The 21,020-nt window shown below is 59.2% G+C and overlaps 1 protein-coding gene across 1 annotated transcript; it reads left to right on the top strand.

Moving 5' to 3' along the window:
- Positions 1-7,010: 7,010 nt before the first annotated feature.
- On the top strand, positions 7,011-20,515 carry LOC137309966 (hepatitis A virus cellular receptor 1-like; the record flags this gene model as incomplete). The annotated part of the gene is made up of 7 exons (XM_067977962.1): positions 7,011-7,061; positions 7,776-8,024; positions 9,126-9,176; positions 12,744-12,806; positions 13,251-13,301; positions 15,707-15,817; positions 20,474-20,515. Coding segments are annotated over 7 exons (618 nt in total), but the record flags the coding sequence as incomplete, so codon positions are not given.
- Positions 20,516-21,020: the final 505 nt, after the last annotated feature.

The raw sequence follows: 21,020 nt of genomic DNA, 5'->3' as shown, positions 1-21,020 counted from the left end.
CATCTCCCACCGTCACATAAGCCACCGTCACATCACCCACCGTCACAACTCCCACCGTCACATCACCCACCGTCACATCACCCACCGTCACAACTCCCACCGTCACAACTCCCACCGTCACATCACCCACCGTCACATCACCCACCGTCACAACTCCCACCGTGACAACTCCCATGGTCACATCACCCACCGTCACATCACCCACCGTCACATCACCCACCGTCACATCACCCACCGTCACATCACTCACCGTCACAACTCCCACCGTCACATCACGCACCTTCACATCACCCACCGTCACAACTCCCACCGTCACAACACCCACCGTCACATCACCCACCGTCACAGCACCCACCGTCACAACACCAAACGTCACATCACCCACCGTCACAACTCCCACCGTCACATCACCCACCGTCACATTACCCACCGTCACATCACTCACCGTCACAACTCCCACCGTCACATCACCCACCGTCACATCACCCACCGTCACATCACCCACCGTCACATCACCCACCGTCACAACTCCCACCGTCACATCAACCACCGTCACATCACCCACCGTCACAACTCCCACCGTCACATCACCCACCGTCACATCACCCACCGTCACAACTCCCACCGTCACATCACCCACCGTCACATCACCCACCGTCACATCACCCACCGTCACATCACCCACCGTCACATCACCCACCGTCACAACACCCAACGTCACATCACCCACCGTCACATCACCCACCGTCACAACTCCCACCGTCACATCACCCACCGTCACATTACCCACCGTCACATCACTCACCGTCACAACTCCCACCGTCACATCACCCACCGTCACATCACCCACCGTCACATCACCCACCGTCACATCACCCACCGTCACATTACCCACCGTCACATCACTCACCGTCACAACTCCCACCGTCACATCACCCACCTTCACATCACCCACCGTCACATCACCCACCGTCACATCAACCACCGTCACATCACCCACCGCCACAACTCCCACCGTCACAACTCCCACCGTCACATCACCCACCGTCACATCACCCACCGTCACAACTCCCACCGTCACATCACCCACCGTCACATCACCCACCGTCACATCACCCACCGTCACATCATCCACCGTCACATCATCCACCGTCACATCACCCACCGTCACATCACCCACCGTCACAACTCCCACCGTCACATCACCCACCGTCACATCACCCACCGTCACATCACCCACCGTCACAACTCCCACCGTCACATCAACCACCGTCACATCACCCACCGCCACAACTCCCACCGTCACATCACCCACCGTCACATCACCCACCGTCACAACTCCCACCGTCACAACTCCCACCGTCACATCACCCACCGTCACATCACCCACCGTCACATCACCCACCGTCACAACTCCCACCGTCACATCACCCACCGTCACAACTTCCACCGTCACAACTTCCACCATCACATCACCCACCGTCACAACTCCCACCGTCACATCACCCACCGTCACATCACCCACCGTCACATCACCCACCGTCACAACTCCCACCGTCACATCAACCACCGTCACATCACCCACCGCCACAACTCCCACCGTCACATCACCCACCGTCACATCACCCACCGTCACAACTCCCACCGTCACAACTCCCACCGTCACATCACCCACCGTCACATCACCCACCGTCACATCACCCACCGTCACAACTCCCACCGTCACATCACCCACCGTCACAACTTCCACCGTCACAACTTCCACCATCACATCACCCACCGTCACAACTCCCACCGTCACATCACCCACCGTCACATCACCCACCGTCACATCACCCACCGTCACAACTCCCACCGTCACATCACCCACCGTCACAACTTCCACCGTCACAACTTCCACCATCACATCACCCACCGTCACAACTTCCACCGTCACAACTCCCACCATCACACCACCCACCGTCACAACTCCCACCGTCACATCACCCACCGTCACAACTCCCACCGTCACTTCACCCACCGTCACAACTACCACCGTCACAACTCCCACCGTCACATCACCCACCGTCACATCACCCACCGTAACATCACCCACCGTCACATCACCCACCGTCACATCACCCACCGTCACAGCACCCACCGTCACAGCTCCCACCTTCACATCACCCACCGTCACATCACCCACCGTCACATCACCCACCGTCACAACTCCCACCGTCACATCACCCACCGTCACATCACCCACCGTCACATCACCCACAGTCACATCACCCACCGTGACAACTCCCACCGTCACATCACCCACCTTCACATCACCCACCGTCACAACTCCCACCGTCACAACTCCCACCTTCACATCACGCACCTTCACATCACCCACCGTCACAACTCCCACCGTCACAACTCCCACCGTCACAACACCCACCGTCACATCACCCACCGTCACAGCACCCACCGTCACAACACCAAACGTCACATCACCCACCGTCACAACTCCCACCGTCACATCACCCACCGTCACATTACCCACCGTCACATCACTCACCGTCACAACTCCCACCGTCACATCACCCACCGTCACATCACCCACCGTCACATCACCCACCGTCACATCACCCACCGTCACATCACCCACCGTCACATCACCCACCGTCACATCACTCACCGTCACAACTCCCACCGTCACAACTCCCACCGTCACATCACCCACCGTCACATCACCCACCGTCACAACTCCCACCGTCACATCACCCACCGTCACATCACCCACCGTCACATCACCCACCGTCACATCACCCACCGTCACAACACCCAACGTCACATCACCCACCGTCACATCACCCACCGTCACAACTCCCACCGTCACATCACCCACCGTCACATTACCCACCGTCACATCACTCACCGTCACAACTCCCACCGTCACATCACCCACCGTCACATCACCCACCGTCACATCACCCACCGTCACATCACCCACCGTCACATCACCCACCGTCACATCACCCACCGTCACATTACCCACCGTCACATCACTCACCGTCACAACTCCCACCGTCACATCACCCACCGTCACATCACCCACCGTCACATCACCCACCGTCACAACTCCCACCGTCACATCAACCACCGTCACATCACCCACCGCCACAACTCCCACCGTCACAACTCCCACCGTCACATCACCCACCGTCACATCACCCACCGTCACAACTCCCACCGTCACATCACCCACCGTCACATCACCCAACGTCACATCACCCACCGTCACATCATCCACCGTCACATCACCCACCGTCACATCACCCACCGTCACAACTCCCACCGTCACATCACCCACCGTCACTTCACCCACCGTCACAACTCCCACCGTCACATCACCCACCGTCACATCACCCACCGTCACATCACCCACCGTCACATCACCCACCGTCACAACTCCCACCGTCACATCAACCACCGTCACATCACCCACCGCCACAACTCCCACCGTCACATCACCCACCGTCACAACTCCCACCGTCACATCACCCACCGTCACAACTCCCACCGTCACATCACCCACCGTCACATCACCCACCGTCACATCACCCACCGTCACAACTCCCACCGTCACATCACCCACCGTCACAACTTCCACCGTCACAACTTCCACCATCACATCACCCACCGTCACAACTCCCACCGTCACATCACCCACCGTCACTTCACCCACCGTCACATCACCCACCGTCACAACTCCCACCGTCACATCACCCACCGTCACAACTTCCACCGTCACAACTTCCACCATCACATCACCCACCGTCACAACTCCCACCGTCACATCACCCACCGTCACAACTCCCACCGTCACATCACCCACCGTCACAACTCCCACCGTCACTTCACCCACCGTCACAACTACCACCGTCACAACTCCCACCGTCACATCACCCACCGTCACATCACCCACCGTAACATCACCCACCGTCACATCACCCACCGTCACATCACCCACCGTCACAGCACCCACCGTCACAGCTCCCACCTTCACATCACCCACCGTCACATCACCCACCGTCACATCACCCACCGTCACAACTCCCACCGTCACATCACCCACCGTCACATCACCCACCGTCACAACTCCCACCGTGACAACTCCCACCGTCACATCACCCACCGTCACATCACCCACAGTCACATCACCCACCGTGACAACTCCCACCGTCACATCACCCACCTTCACATCACCCACCGTCACAACTCCCACCGTCACAACTCCCACCTTCACATCACGCACCTTCACATCACCCACCGTCACAACTCCCACCGTCACAACTCCCACCGTCACAACACCCACCGTCACATCACCCACCGTCACAGCACCCACCGTCACAACACCAAACGTCACATCACCCACCGTCACAACTCCCACCGTCACATCACCCACCGTCACATTACCCACCGTCACATCACTCACCGTCACAACTCCCACCGTCACATCACCCACCGTCACATCACCCACCGTCACATCACCCACCGTCACATCACCCACCGTCACATCACCCACCGTCACATCACCCACCGTCACATCACTCACCGTCACAACTCCCACCGTCACATCACCCACCGTCACATCACCCACCGTCACATCACCCACCGTCACAACTCCCACCGTCACATCAACCACCGTCACATCACCCACCGTCACAACTCCCACCGTCACATCACCCACCGTCACATCACCCACCGTCACAACTCCCACCGTCACATCACCCACCGTCACATCACCCACCGTCACATCACCCACCGTCACATCACCCACCGTCACAACACCCAACGTCACATCACCCACCGTCACATCACCCACCGTCACAACTCCCACCGTCACATCACCCACCGTCACATTACCCACCGTCACATCACTCACCGTCACAACTCCCACCGTCACATCACCCACCGTCACATCACCCACCGTCACATCACCCACCGTCACATCACCCACCGTCACATCACCCACCGTCACATCACCCACCGTCACATTACCCACCGTCACATCACTCACCGTCACAACTCCCACCGTCACATCACCCACCGTCACATCACCCACCGTCACATCACCCACCGTCACAACTCCCACCGTCACATCAACCACCGTCACATCACCCACCGCCACAACTCCCACCGTCACAACTCCCACCGTCACATCACCCACCGTCACATCACCCACCGTCACAACTCCCACCGTCACATCACCCACCGTCACATCACCCAACGTCACATCACCCACCGTCACATCATCCACCGTCACATCACCCACCGTCACATCACCCACCGTCACAACTCCCACCGTCACATCACCCACCGTCACTTCACCCACCGTCACAACTCCCACCGTCACATCACCCACCGTCACATCACCCACCGTCACATCACCCACCGTCACATCACCCACCGTCACAACTCCCACCGTCACATCAACCACCGTCACATCACCCACCGCCACAACTCCCACCGTCACATCACCCACCGTCACAACTCCCACCGTCACATCACCCACCGTCACAACTCCCACCGTCACATCACCCACCGTCACATCACCCACCGTCACATCACCCACCGTCACAACTCCCACCGTCACATCACCCACCGTCACAACTTCCACCGTCACAACTTCCACCATCAATTCACCCACCGTCACAACTCCCACCGTCACATCACCCACCGTCACATCACCCACCGTCACATCACCCACCGTCACAACTCCCACCGTCACATCACCCACCGTCACAACTTCCACCGTCACAACTTCCACCATCACATCACCCACCGTCACAACTCCCACCGTCACATCACCCACCGTCACAACTCCCACCGTCACATCACCCACCGTCACAACTCCCACCGTCACTTCACCCACCGTCACAACTACCACCGTCACAACTCCCACCGTCACATCACCCACCGTCACATCACCCACCGTAACATCACCCACCGTCACATCACCCACCGTCACATCACCCACCGTCACAGCACCCACCGTCACAGCTCCCACCTTCACATCACCCACCGTCACATCACCCACCGTCACATCACCCACCGTCACAACTCCCACCGTCACATCACCCACCGTCACATCACCCACCGTCACAACTCCCACCGTGACAACTCCCACCGTCACATCACCCACCGTCACATCACCCACCGTCACATCACCCACCGTCACAACTCCCACCGTGACAACACCCACCGTCACATCACCCACCGTCACATCACCCACAGTCACATCACCCACCGTGACAACTCCCACCGTCACATCACCCACCGTCACATCACCCACCGTCACAACTCCCACCGTCACATCACCCACCGTCACATCACCCACCGTCACAACTCCCACCGTCACAACTCCCACCGTCACATAACCCACCGTCACAACTCCCACCGTCACATCACCCACCGTCACATCACCCACCGTCACATCACGCACCGTCACAACTCCCACCGTCACATCACCCACCGTCACATCACCCACCGTCACAACTCCCACCGTCACTTCAACCACCGTCACATCACCCACCGTCACAACTCCCACCGTCACATCACCCACCGTCACATCACCCACCGTCACAACTCCCACCGTCACATCACCCACCGTCACAACTCCCACCGTCACATCACCCACCGTCACATCACCCACCGTCACATCACCCACCGTCACAACTCCCACCGTCACATCACCCACCGTCACAACTCCCACCGTCACATCACCCACCGTCACATCATCCACCGTCACATCACCCACCGTCACAACTTCCACCGTCACAACTCCCACCGTCACATCACCCACCGTCACATCACCCACCGTCACATCACCCACCGTCACATCACCCACCGTCACATCACCCACCGTCACATCACCCACCGTCACATCACTCACCGTCACAACTCCCACCGTCACATCACCCACCGTCACATCACCCACCGTCACATCACCCACCGTCACAACTCCCACCGTCACATCAACCACCGTCACATCACCCACCGTCACAACTCCCACCGTCACATCACCCACCGTCACATCACCCACCGTCACAACTCCCACCGTCACATCACCCACCGTCACATCACCCACCGTCACATCACCCACCGTCACATCACCCACCGTCACAACACCCAACGTCACATCACCCACCGTCACATCACCCACCGTCACAACTCCCACCGTCACATCACCCACCGTCACATTACCCACCGTCACATCACTCACCGTCACAACTCCCACCGTCACATCACCCACCGTCACATCACCCACCGTCACATCACCCACCGTCACATCACCCACCGTCACATCACCCACCGTCACATCACCCACCGTCACATCACCCACCGTCACATTACCCACCGTCACATCACTCACCGTCACAACTCCCACCGTCACATCACCCACCGTCACATCACCCACCGTCACATCACCCACCGTCACAACTCCCACCGTCACATCAACCACCGTCACATCACCCACCGCCACAACTCCCACCGTCACAACTCCCACCGTCACATCACCCACCGTCACATCACCCACCGTCACAACTCCCACCGTCACATCACCCACCGTCACATCACCCAACGTCACATCACCCACCGTCACATCATCCACCGTCACATCACCCACCGTCACATCACCCACCGTCACAACTCCCACCGTCACATCACCCACCGTCACTTCACCCACCGTCACAACTCCCACCGTCACATCACCCACCGTCACATCACCCACCGTCACATCACCCACCGTCACATCACCCACCGTCACAACTCCCACCGTCACATCAACCACCGTCACATCACCCACCGCCACAACTCCCACCGTCACATCACCCACCGTCACAACTCCCACCGTCACATCACCCACCGTCACAACTCCCACCGTCACATCACCCACCGTCACATCACCCACCGTCACATCACCCACCGTCACAACTCCCACCGTCACATCACCCACCGTCACAACTTCCACCGTCACAACTTCCACCATCACATCACCCACCGTCACAACTCCCACCGTCACATCACCCACCGTCACATCACCCACCGTCACATCACCCACCGTCACAACTCCCACCGTCACATCACCCACCGTCACAACTTCCACCGTCACAACTTCCACCATCACATCACCCACCGTCACAACTCCCACCGTCACATCACCCACCGTCACAACTCCCACCGTCACATCACCCACCGTCACAACTCCCACCGTCACTTCACCCACCGTCACAACTACCACCGTCACAACTCCCACCGTCACATCACCCACCGTCACATCACCCACCGTAACATCACCCACCGTCACATCACCCACCGTCACATCACCCACCGTCACAGCACCCACCGTCACAGCTCCCACCTTCACATCACCCACCGTCACATCACCCACCGTCACATCACCCACCGTCACAACTCCCACCGTCACATCACCCACCGTCACATCACCCACCGTCACAACTCCCACCGTGACAACTCCCACCGTCACATCACCCACCGTCACATCACCCACCGTCACATCACCCACCGTCACAACTCCCACCGTGACAACACCCACCGTCACATCTCCCACCGTCACATCACCCACCGTCACATCACCCACCGTGACAACTCCCACCGTCACATCACCCACCGTCACATCACCCACCGTCACAACTCCCACCGTCACATCACCCACCGTCACATCACCCACCGTCACAACTCCCACCGTCACAACTCCCACCGTCACATAACCCACCGTCACAACTCCCACCGTCACATCACCCACCGTCACATCACCCACCGTCACATCACCCACCGTCACAACTCCCACCGTCACATCACCCACCGTCACATCACCCACCGTCACAACTCCCACCGTCACTTCAACCACCGTCACATCACCCACCGTCACAACTCCCACCGTCACATCACCCACCGTCACATCACCCACCGTCACAACTCCCACCGTCACATCACCCACCGTCACAACTCCCACCGTCACATCACCCACCGTCACATCACCCACCGTCACATCACCCACCGTCACAACTCCCACCGTCACATCACCCACCGTCACAACTCCCACCGTCACATCACCCACCGTCACATCATCCACCGTCACATCACCCACCGTCACAACTTCCACCGTCACAACTCCCACCGTCACATCACCCACCGTCACATCACCCAACGTCACATCTCCCACCGTCACATCACCCACCGTCACATCACCCACCGTCACAACTCCCACCGTCACATCACCCACCGTCACAACACCCACCGTCACAACTCCCACCGTCACATCACCCACCGTCACATCACCCACCGTCACAGCACCCACCGTCACAGCACCCACCGTCACAACTCCCACCGTCACATCACCCACCGTAACATCACCCACCGTCACAACTCCCACCGTCACAACTCCCACCATCACTTCACCCACCGTCACAACTTCCACCGTCACAACTTCCACCGTCACATCACCCACCATCACATCACACACCGTCACATCACCCACCGTCACAACTTCCACCGTCACATCACCCACCGTCACATCACCCACCGTCACATCACCCACCGTCACAACTCCCACCGTGACAACTTCCCCCGTCACATCACCCACCGTCACATCACCCACCGTCACATCGACCACCGTCACATCACTCACCGTCACAACTCCCACCGTCACATCATCCACCGTCACATCACCCACCGTCACAGCACCCACCGTCACAGCACCCACCGTCACAACACCCACCGTCACAACTCCCACCGTCACATCACCCACCGTCACATCACCCACCGTCACAACACCCACCGTCACATCACCCACCGTCACATCACCCACCGTCACATCACCCACCGTCACATCACCCACCGTCACATCACCCACCGTCACATCACCCACCGTCACATCACCCACCGTCACATCACCCAACGTCACATCACCCACCGTCACAACTCCCACCGTCACATCACCCACCGTCACATCACCCACCATCACAACTCCCACCGTCACATCACCCACCGTCACATCACCCACCGTCACAACTCCCACCGTCACATCACCCACCATCACATCACCCACCGTCACATCACCCACCATCACAACTCCCACCGTCACATCACCCACCGTCACAGCACCCACCGTCACAACACCCACCGTCACATCACCCACCGTCACAGCACCCACCGTCACATCACCCACCGTCACAACTCCCACCGTGACAACTCCCACCGTCACATCACCCACCGTCACATCACCCACCGTCACAACTCCCACCGTCACATCACCCACCGTCACATTACCCACCGTCACATCACCCACCGTCACAACTCCCACCGTGACAACTCCCACCGTCACATCACCCGCCGTCACATCACCCACCGTCACAACTCCCACCGTCACAACTCCCACCGTCACATCGCCCACCGTCACAACGCCCACCGTCACTTCACCCACCGTCACATCACCCACCGTCACATCACCCACCGTCACAACTCCCACCGTCACATCACCCACCGTCACATCACCCACCGTCACAACTCCCACCGTCACATCACCCACCGTCACATCACCCACCGTCACATCACCCACCGTCACAACTCCCAACGTCACATCACCCACCGTCACATCACCCACCGTCACATCACCCACCGTCACATCACCCACCGTCACATCACGCACCTTCACATCACCCACCGTCACAACTCCCACCGTCACATCATCCACCGTCACATCACCCACCGTCACAGCACCCACCGTCACAACACCCACCGTCACATCACCCACCGTCACAGCACCCACCGTCACAACACCCACCGTCACATCACCCACCTTCACAGCACCCACCGTCACATCACCCACCGTCACATCACCCACCGTCACATCACCCACCGTCACAACACCCACCGTCACATCACCCACCGTCACAGCACCCACCGTCACAACACCCACCGTCACATCACCCACCGTCACAGCACCCACCGTCACATCACCCACCGTCACATCACCCACCGTCACATCACCCACCGTCACAACTCCCACCGTCACACCACCCACCGTCACATCACACACCGTCACATCACCCACCGTCACAGCACCCACCGTCACAACTCCCACCGTCTCATCACCCATCGTCACATCACCCACCGTCACAACTTCCACCATCACATCACCCACCGTCACAACTCCCACCGTCACATCACCCACCGTCACAACTCCCACCTTCACATCACCCACCGTCACATCACCCATCGTCACATCACCCACCGTCACAACTCCCACCGTCACATCACCCACCGTCACAACTCCCACCTTCACATCACCCACCGTCACATCACCCACCGTCACAACTCCCACCGTCACATCACCCACCGTCACAACAACCACCGTCACAACTCCCACCGTCACATCACCCAACGTCACATCACACACCGTCACATCACCCACCGTCACATCACCCACCGTCACATCACCCACCGTCACAGCACCCACCGTCACAGCTCCCACCGTCACATCACCCACCGTCACATCACCCACCGTCACAACTCCCACCGTCACATCACCCACCGTCACATCACCCACCGTCACATCACCCACCGTCACATCACCCACCGTCACAACTCCCACCGTCACAACTCCCACCGTCACATCACCCACCGTCACATCACCCACAGTCACATCACCCACCGTCACAACTCCCACCGTGACAACTCCCACCGTCACACCTCCCACCGTCACATCACCCACCGTCACATCACCCACCGTCACATCACCCACCGTCACAACTCCCACCGTCACACCTCCCACCGTCACATCACCCACCGTCACATCACCCACCGTCACATCACCCACCGTCACAACTCCCATCTTCACATCACCCACTGTCACATCACCCACCGTCACAACTCCCACCGTCACACCTCCCACCGTCACATCACCCACCGTCACATCGCCCACCGTCACATCGCCCACCGTCACAACTCCCACCGTCACATCACCCACCGTCACAACTCCCACCTTCACATCACCCACCGTCACATCACCCACCGTCACATCGCCCACCGTCACAACTCCCATCTTCACAACTCCCACCGTCACATCACCCACCGTCACATCACCCACCGTCACAACTCCCACCGTCACATCACCCACCGTCACATCACCCACCGTCAGAACTCCCACCGCCACAACTCCCACCGTCACATCACCCACCGTCACATCACCCACCGTCAGAACTCCCACCGTCACAACTCCCACCGTCACATCACCCACCGTCACATCACCCACCGTCACAACTCCCACCGTCACAACTCCCACCGTCACATCACCCACCGTCACAATTCCCACCGTCACAACTCCCACCGTCACAACTCCCACCGTCACATCACCCACCGTCACATCACCCACCGTCACAACTCCCACCGTCACATCACCCACCGTCACATCACCCACCGTCACATCACCCACCGTCACAACTCCCACCGACACATCACCCACCGTCACATCACCCACCGTCACATCACCCACCGTCACATCACCCACCGTCACATCACCCACCGTCACAACTCCCACCGACACATCACCCACCGTCACATCACCCACCGTCACATCACCCACCGTCACATCACCCACCGTCACAACTCCCACCGTCACATCACCCACCGTCACAACTCCCACCGTCACAACTCCCACCGTCATATCACACACCGTCACAACTCCCACCGTCACAACTCCCACCGTCACATCACCCACCGTCACAACTCCCACCGTCACAACTCCCACCGTCACATCACCCACCGTCACAACTCCCACCGTCACATCACCCACCGTCACATCACCCACCGTCACAACTCCCACCGTCACATCACCCACCGTCACATCTCCCACCGTCACATCACCCACCGTCACATCACCCACCGTCACAACTCCCACCGTCACAACTTCCACCGTCACATCACCCACCGTCACAACTCCCACAATCACATCACCCACCGTCACATCACCCACCGTCACATCACCCACCGTCACATCACCCACCGTCACAACTCCCACCGTCACATCACCCACCGTCACAACTCCCACCGTCACAACTCCCACCGTCACATCACCCACCGTCACAACTCCCACCGTCACAACTCCCACCTTCACATCACCCACCGTCACATCACCCACCGTCACAACTCCCACCGTCACAACTCCCAGCGTCACAACTCCCACCGTCACAACTCCCACCGTCACATCACTCACCGTCACAACTCCCAGCGTCACAACTCCCACCGTCACAACTCCCACCGTCACAACTCCCACCTTCACATCACCCACCGTCACATCACCCACCGTCACATCACCCACCGTCACAACTCCCACCGTCACAACTCCCACCGTCACATCACCCACCGTCACATCACCCACCGTCACAACTCCCACCGTCACAACTCCCACCGTCACATCACCCACCGTCACATCACCCACCGTCACATCACCCACCGTCACAACTCCCACCGTCACAACTCCCACCTTCACATCACCCACCGTCACATCACCCACCGTCACATCACCCACCGTCACATCACCCACCGTCACAACTCCCACCGTCACAACTCCCACCGTCACAACTCCCACCGTCACATCACCCACCGTCACAACTCCCACCGTCACATCACCCACCGTCACAACTCCCACCGTCACATCACCCACCGTCACAACTCCCACCGTCACATCACCCACCGTCACAACTCCCACCGTCACATCACCCACCGTCACAACTCCCACCGTCACATCACCCACCGTCACAACTCCCACCGTCACAACTCCCACCGTCACATCACCCACCGTCACATCACCCACCGTCACATCACCCACCGTCACATCACCCACCGTCACATCACCCACCGTCACATCACCCACCGTCACATCACCCACCGTCACTTCACCCACCGTCACAACTCCCACCGTCAACTCCCACCTTCACATCACCCACCGTCACATCACCCACCGTCACATCACCCACCGTCACAACTCCCACCGTCACATCACCCACCGTCACATCACCCACCGTCACAACTCCCACCGTCACATCACCCACCGTCACAACTCCCACCGCCACAACTCCCACCGTCACATCACCCACCGTCACATCACCCACCGTCACAACTCCCACCGTCACATCACCCACCGTCACAACTTCCACCGTCACAACTCCCACCGTCACATCACCCACCGTCACATCACCCACCGTCACATCACCCACCGTCACAGCACCCACCGTCACAACACCCACGTCACAACTCCCACCGTCACAACTCGCACCGTCACAGCACCCACCTTCACATCACCCACCTTCACAACTCCCACCTTCACATCACCCACCGTCACATCACCCACCGTCACATCACCCACCGTCACAACTCCCACCGTCATATCACCCACCGTCACAACACCCACGTCACAACTCCCACCGTCACAACTCGCACCGTCACAGCACCCACCTTCACATCACCCACCTTCACAACTCCCACATTCACAACTCCCACCGTCACATCACCCACCGTCACAACTCCCACCGTCACATCACCCACCGTCACAACTCCCACCGCCACAACTCCCACCGTCACATCACCCACCGTCACAACTCCCACCGTCAAATCACCCACCGTCACATCACCCACCGTCACATCACCCACCGTCACAACTCCCACCGTCACATCACCCACCGTCACATCACCCACCGTCACATCACCCACCGTCACAACTCCCACCGTCACATCACCCACCGTCATATCACCCACCGTCACAGCACCCACCGTCACAACTCCCACCGTCATATCACCCACCGTCACAACTCCCACCGTCACAACTCCCACCGTCACAACTCCCACCGTCACAACTCCCACCGTCACATCACCCACCGTCACAACTCCCACCGTCACAACTCCCACCGTCACATCACCCACCGTCACAACTCCCACCGTCACAACTCCCACCGTCATATCACCCACCGTCACAGCACCCACCGTCACATCACCCACCGTCACAACTCCCACCGTCACAACTCCCACCGTCACATCACCCACCGTCACAACTCCCACCGTCACAACTCCCACCGTCACATCACCCACCGTCACATCACCCACCGTCACAACTCCCACCGTCACAACTCCCACCGTCACAACTCCCACCGTCACAACTCCCACCGTCACATCACCCACCGTCACATCACCCACCGTCACATCACCCACCGTCACAACTCCCACCGTCACAACTCCCACCTTCACATCACCCACCGTCACATCACCCACCGTCACATCACCCACCGTCACAACTCCCACCGTCACAACTCCCACCGTCACATCACCCACCGTCACATCACCCACCGTCACAACTCCCACCGTCACATCACCCACCGTCACATCACCCACCGTCACAACTCCCACCGTCACAACTCCCACCGTCACAACTCCCACCTTCACATCACCCACCGTCACATCACCCACCGTCACATCACCCACCGTCACAACTCCCACCGCCACAACTCCCACCGTCACATCACCCACCGTCACAACTCCCACCTTCACAACTCCCACCGTCACATCACCCACCGTCACATCACCCACCGTCACAACTCCCACCGTCACATCACCCACCGTCACATCACCCACCGTCACAACTCCCACCGTCACATCACCCACCGCCACAACTCCCACCGTCACAACTTCCACCGTCACAACTCCCACCGTCACATCACCCACCGTCACACCACCCACCGTCACAATTCCCACCGTCATGACTCCCACCGTCACGACTCCCACCATCACATCACGCACCGTCACATCTACCACCGTCACAACTCCCACCGTCACAACTCCCACCTTCACATCACCCACCGTCACACCACCCACCGTCACAATTCCCACCGTCATGACTCCCACCGTCACGACTCCCACCATCACATCACGCACCGTCACATCTACCACCGTCACAACTCCCACCGTCACAACTCCCACCGTCAAATCACCCACCGTCACATCACCCACCGTCACAACTCCCACCGTCACATCACCCACCGTCACAGCACCCATCGTCACCACTCCCACCGTCACAACTCCCACCGTCACATCACCCACCGTCACAACTCCACCCGTCACATCACCCACCGTCACATCACCCACCGTCACATCACCCACCGTCACAACTCCCACCGTCACATCACCCACCGTCACATCACCCACCGTCACAACTCCCACCGTCACATCACCCACCGTCACATCACCCACCGTCACATCACCCACCTTCACCACTCCCACCGTCACATCACCCACCATCACATCACCCACCGTCACAGCACCCACCGTCACAACTCCCACCGTCATATCACCCACCGTCACAACTCCCACCGTCACAACTCCCACCGTCACAACTCCCACCGTCATATCACCCACCGTCACAGCACCCACCGTCACAACTCCCACCGTCATATCACCCACCGTCACAACTCCCACCGTCACAACTCCCACCGTCACAACTCCCACCGTCACATCACCCACCGTCACAACTCCCACCGTCACAACTCCCACCGTCACATCACCCACCATCACAACTCCCACCGTCACAACTCCCACCGTCACATCACCCACCGTCACAACTCCCACCGTCACAACTCCCACCGTCATATCACCCACCGTCACAGCACCCACCGTCACAACTCCCACCGTCATATCACCCACCGTCACAACTCCCACCGTCACAACTCCCACCGTCACAACTCCCACCGTCACATCACCCACCGTCACAACTCCCACCGTCACATCACCCACCGTCACAACTCCCACCGTCACATCACCCACCGTCACAACTCCCACCGTCACATCACCCACCGTCACAACTCCCACCGTCACATCACCCACCGTCACATCACCCACCTTCACAACTCCCACCTTCACATCACCCACCGTCACATCACCCACCGTCACATCTCCCACCGTCACATCACCCACCGTCACATCACCCACCGTCACATCACCCACCGTCACATCACCCACCGTCACAACTCCCACCGTCACATCACCCACCGTCACAACTCCCACCGTCACAACTCCCACCGTCACATCACACACCGTCACAACTCCCACCGTCACATCACCCACCGTCACATCACCCACCTTCACATCACCCACTGTCACATCACCCACCGTCACATCACACACCTTCACAACTCCCACCTTCACATCACCCACCGTCACATCACCCACCGTCACATCACCCACCTTCACATCACCCACCGTCACATCACCCACCGTCACATCACCCACCGTCACATCACCCACCTTCACAACTCCCACCGTCACATCACCCACCGTCACAACTCCCACCGTCACATCACCCACCGTCACAACTCCCACCGTCACATCACCCACCGTCACAACTCCCACCGTCACATCACCCACCGTCACATCACCCACCTTCACATCACCCACTGTCACATCACCCACCGTCACATCACCCACCGTCACAACTCCCACCGTCACATCACCCACCGTCACAACTCCCACCGTCACATCACCCACCGTCACAACACCCACCGTCACATCACCCACCTTCACATCACCCACCGTCACATCACCCACCGTCACATCACCCACCGTCACAACTCCCAGCGTCACAACTCCCACCGTCACATCACCCACCGTCACATCACCCACCGTCACATCTCCCACCGTCACATCTCCCACCGTCACAACTCCCACCGTCACATCACCCACCGTCACATCACCCACCGTCACATCACCCACCGTCACATCACCCACCGTCACAACTCCCACCTTCACATCACCCACCTTCACATCACCCACCATCACAACTCCCACCGTCACATCACCCACCGTCACAACTCCCACCTTCACATCACCCACCGTCACATCACCCACCGTCACATCACCCACTGTCACATCACCCACCGTCACATCACCCACCGTCACAACTCCCACCTTCACATCACCCACCTTCACATCACCCACCTTCACATCACCCACCGTCACATCACCCACCGTCACATCACCCACCGTCACAACTCCCACCGTCACATCACCCACCGTAACATCACCCACCGTCACATCACCCACCGTCACAACTCCCACCGTCACATCACCCACCGTCACATCACCCACCGTCACATCACCCACCGTCACATCACCCACCGTCACAACTCCCACCGTCACATCACCCACCGTCACAACTCCCACCGTCACAACTCCCACCGTCACATCACCCACCGTCACAACTCCCACCGTCACATCACCCACCGTCACATCACCCACCGTCACAACTCCCACCGTCACATCACCCACCGTCACATCACCCACCGTCACAACTCCCACCGTCACAACTCCCACCTTCACATCACCCACCGTCACATCACCCACCGTCACAACTCCCATCGTCACATCACCCACCGGCACATCGCCCACCGTCACAACTCCCACCGTCACATCACCCACCGTCACAACTCCCACCGTCACATCACCCACCGTCACATCGCCCATCGTCACAACTCCCACCGTCACATCACCCACCTTCACAACTCCCACCTTCACATCACCCACCGTCACATCACCCACCGTCACAACTCCCACCGTCACATCACCCACCGTCACATCGCCCACCGTCACAACTCCCACCGTCACATCACCCACCGTCACAACTCCCACCGTCACATCGCCCATCGTCACAACTCCCACCGTCACATCACCCACCGTCACATCACCCACCGTCACAACTCCCACCGTCACATCACCCACCGTCACATCACCCACCGTCACAACTCCCACCGTCACATCACCCACCGTCACATCACCCACCGTCACAACTCCCACCGCCACAACTCCCACCGTCACATCACCCACCGTCACAACTCCCACCGTCACATCACCCACCGTCACAACTTCCACCGTCACAACTCCCACCGTCACATCACCCACCGTCACAATTCCCACCGTCACGACTCCCACCGTCACGACTCCCACCATCACATCACGCACCGTCACATCTACCATCGTCACAACTCCCACCGTCACAACTCCCACCGTCAAATCACCCACCGTCACATCACCCACCGTCACATCACCCACCGTCACATCACCCACCGTCACAACTCCCACCGTCACATCACCCACCGTCACATCACCCACCGTCACATCACCCACCGTCACATCACCCACCGTCACAACTCCCACCGTCACATCACCCACCGTCACATCACCCACCGTCACATCACCCACCGTCACAACTCCCACCGTCACATCACCCAACGTCACATCACCCACCGTCACATCACCCAACGTCACATCACCCACCGTCACATCACCCACCGTCACAACTCCCACCGTCACATCACCCACCGTCACATCACCCACCGTCACATCACCCACCGTCACAACTCCCACCGTCACATCACCCAACGTCACATCACCCACCGTCACATCACCCACCGTCACAACTCCCACCGTCACATCACCCACCGTCACAACTCCCACCGTCACATCACCCACCGTCACATCACCCACCGTCACATCACCCACCGTCACAACTCCCACCGTCACATCGCCCACCGTCACATCACCCACCGTCACATTACCCACCGTCACAACTCCCACCGTCACATCACCCACCGTCACAACTCCCACCGTCACAACTCCCACCGTCACATCACCCACCGTCACATCACCCACCGTCACATCACCCACCGTCACAACTCCCACCGTCACAACTCCCACCGTCACATCACCCACCGTAACAACTCCCACCGTCACGTCACCCACCGTCACGTCACCCACCGTCACAACTCCCACCGTCACATCATCCACCGTCACATCACCCACCGTCACATCACCCACCGTCACATCACCCACCGTCACAATTCCCACCGTCACAACTCCCACCGTCACATCACCCACCGTCACAACACCCACCGACACATCACCCACCGTCACATCACCCACCGTCACATCACCCACCGTCACATCACCCACCGTCACATCACCCACCGTCACAACTCCCACCGTCACATCACCCACCGTCACAACTCCCACCGTCACATCACCCACCGTCACATCACACACCGTCACATCATCCACCGTCACAACTCCCACCGTCACATCACCCACCGTCACATCACCCACCTTCACATCACCCACCGTCACAACTCCCACCGTCACATCACCCACCGTCACAACTCCCACCGTCACAACTCCCAACGTCACATCACCCAGAGTCACATCAACCACCGTCACAACTCCCACCGTCACACCACCCACCGTCACATCACCCACCGTCACAACTCCCACCGTCACAACTCCCACCGTCACATCACCCAGAGTCACATCACCCACCGTCACATCAACCACCGTCACAACTCCCACCGTCACATCACCCACCGTCACATCACCCACCGTCACATCACCCACCGTCACAACTTCCACCGTCACATCACCCACCGTCACATCTCCCACCGTCACATCATCCACCGTCACAACTCCCACCGTCACATCACCCACCGTCACATCTCCCACCGTCACATCACCCACCGTCACAACTCCCACCGTCACATCACCCACCGTCACAACTCCCACCGTCACATCATCCACCGTCACATCACCCACCCTCACAACTCCCACCGTCACAACTCCCACCGTCACATCATCCACCGTCACATCACCCACCGTCACATCTCCCACCGTCACATCACCCACCGTCACATCACCCACCGTCACAACTCCCACCGTCACATCACCCACCGTCACATCACCCACCGTCACATCACCCACCGTCACATCATCCACCGTCACATCACCCACCGTCACATCACCCACCGTCACAACTCCCACCGTCACATCACCCACCGTCACAACTCCCACCGTCACAACTCCCACCGTCACATCACCCACCGTCACATCACCCACCGTCACATCACCCACCGTCACAACTCCCACCGTCACATCACCCA

This window comes from Heptranchias perlo, unplaced genomic scaffold (genome assembly GCF_035084215.1).
Source record: "Heptranchias perlo isolate sHepPer1 unplaced genomic scaffold, sHepPer1.hap1 HAP1_SCAFFOLD_196, whole genome shotgun sequence".
In the NCBI taxonomy this organism is placed as follows: domain Eukaryota; kingdom Metazoa; phylum Chordata; class Chondrichthyes; order Hexanchiformes; family Hexanchidae; genus Heptranchias; species Heptranchias perlo.
Note: the sequence above shows the minus strand (reverse complement) of the source record. Positions and strands in the feature narration are given on the sequence as shown.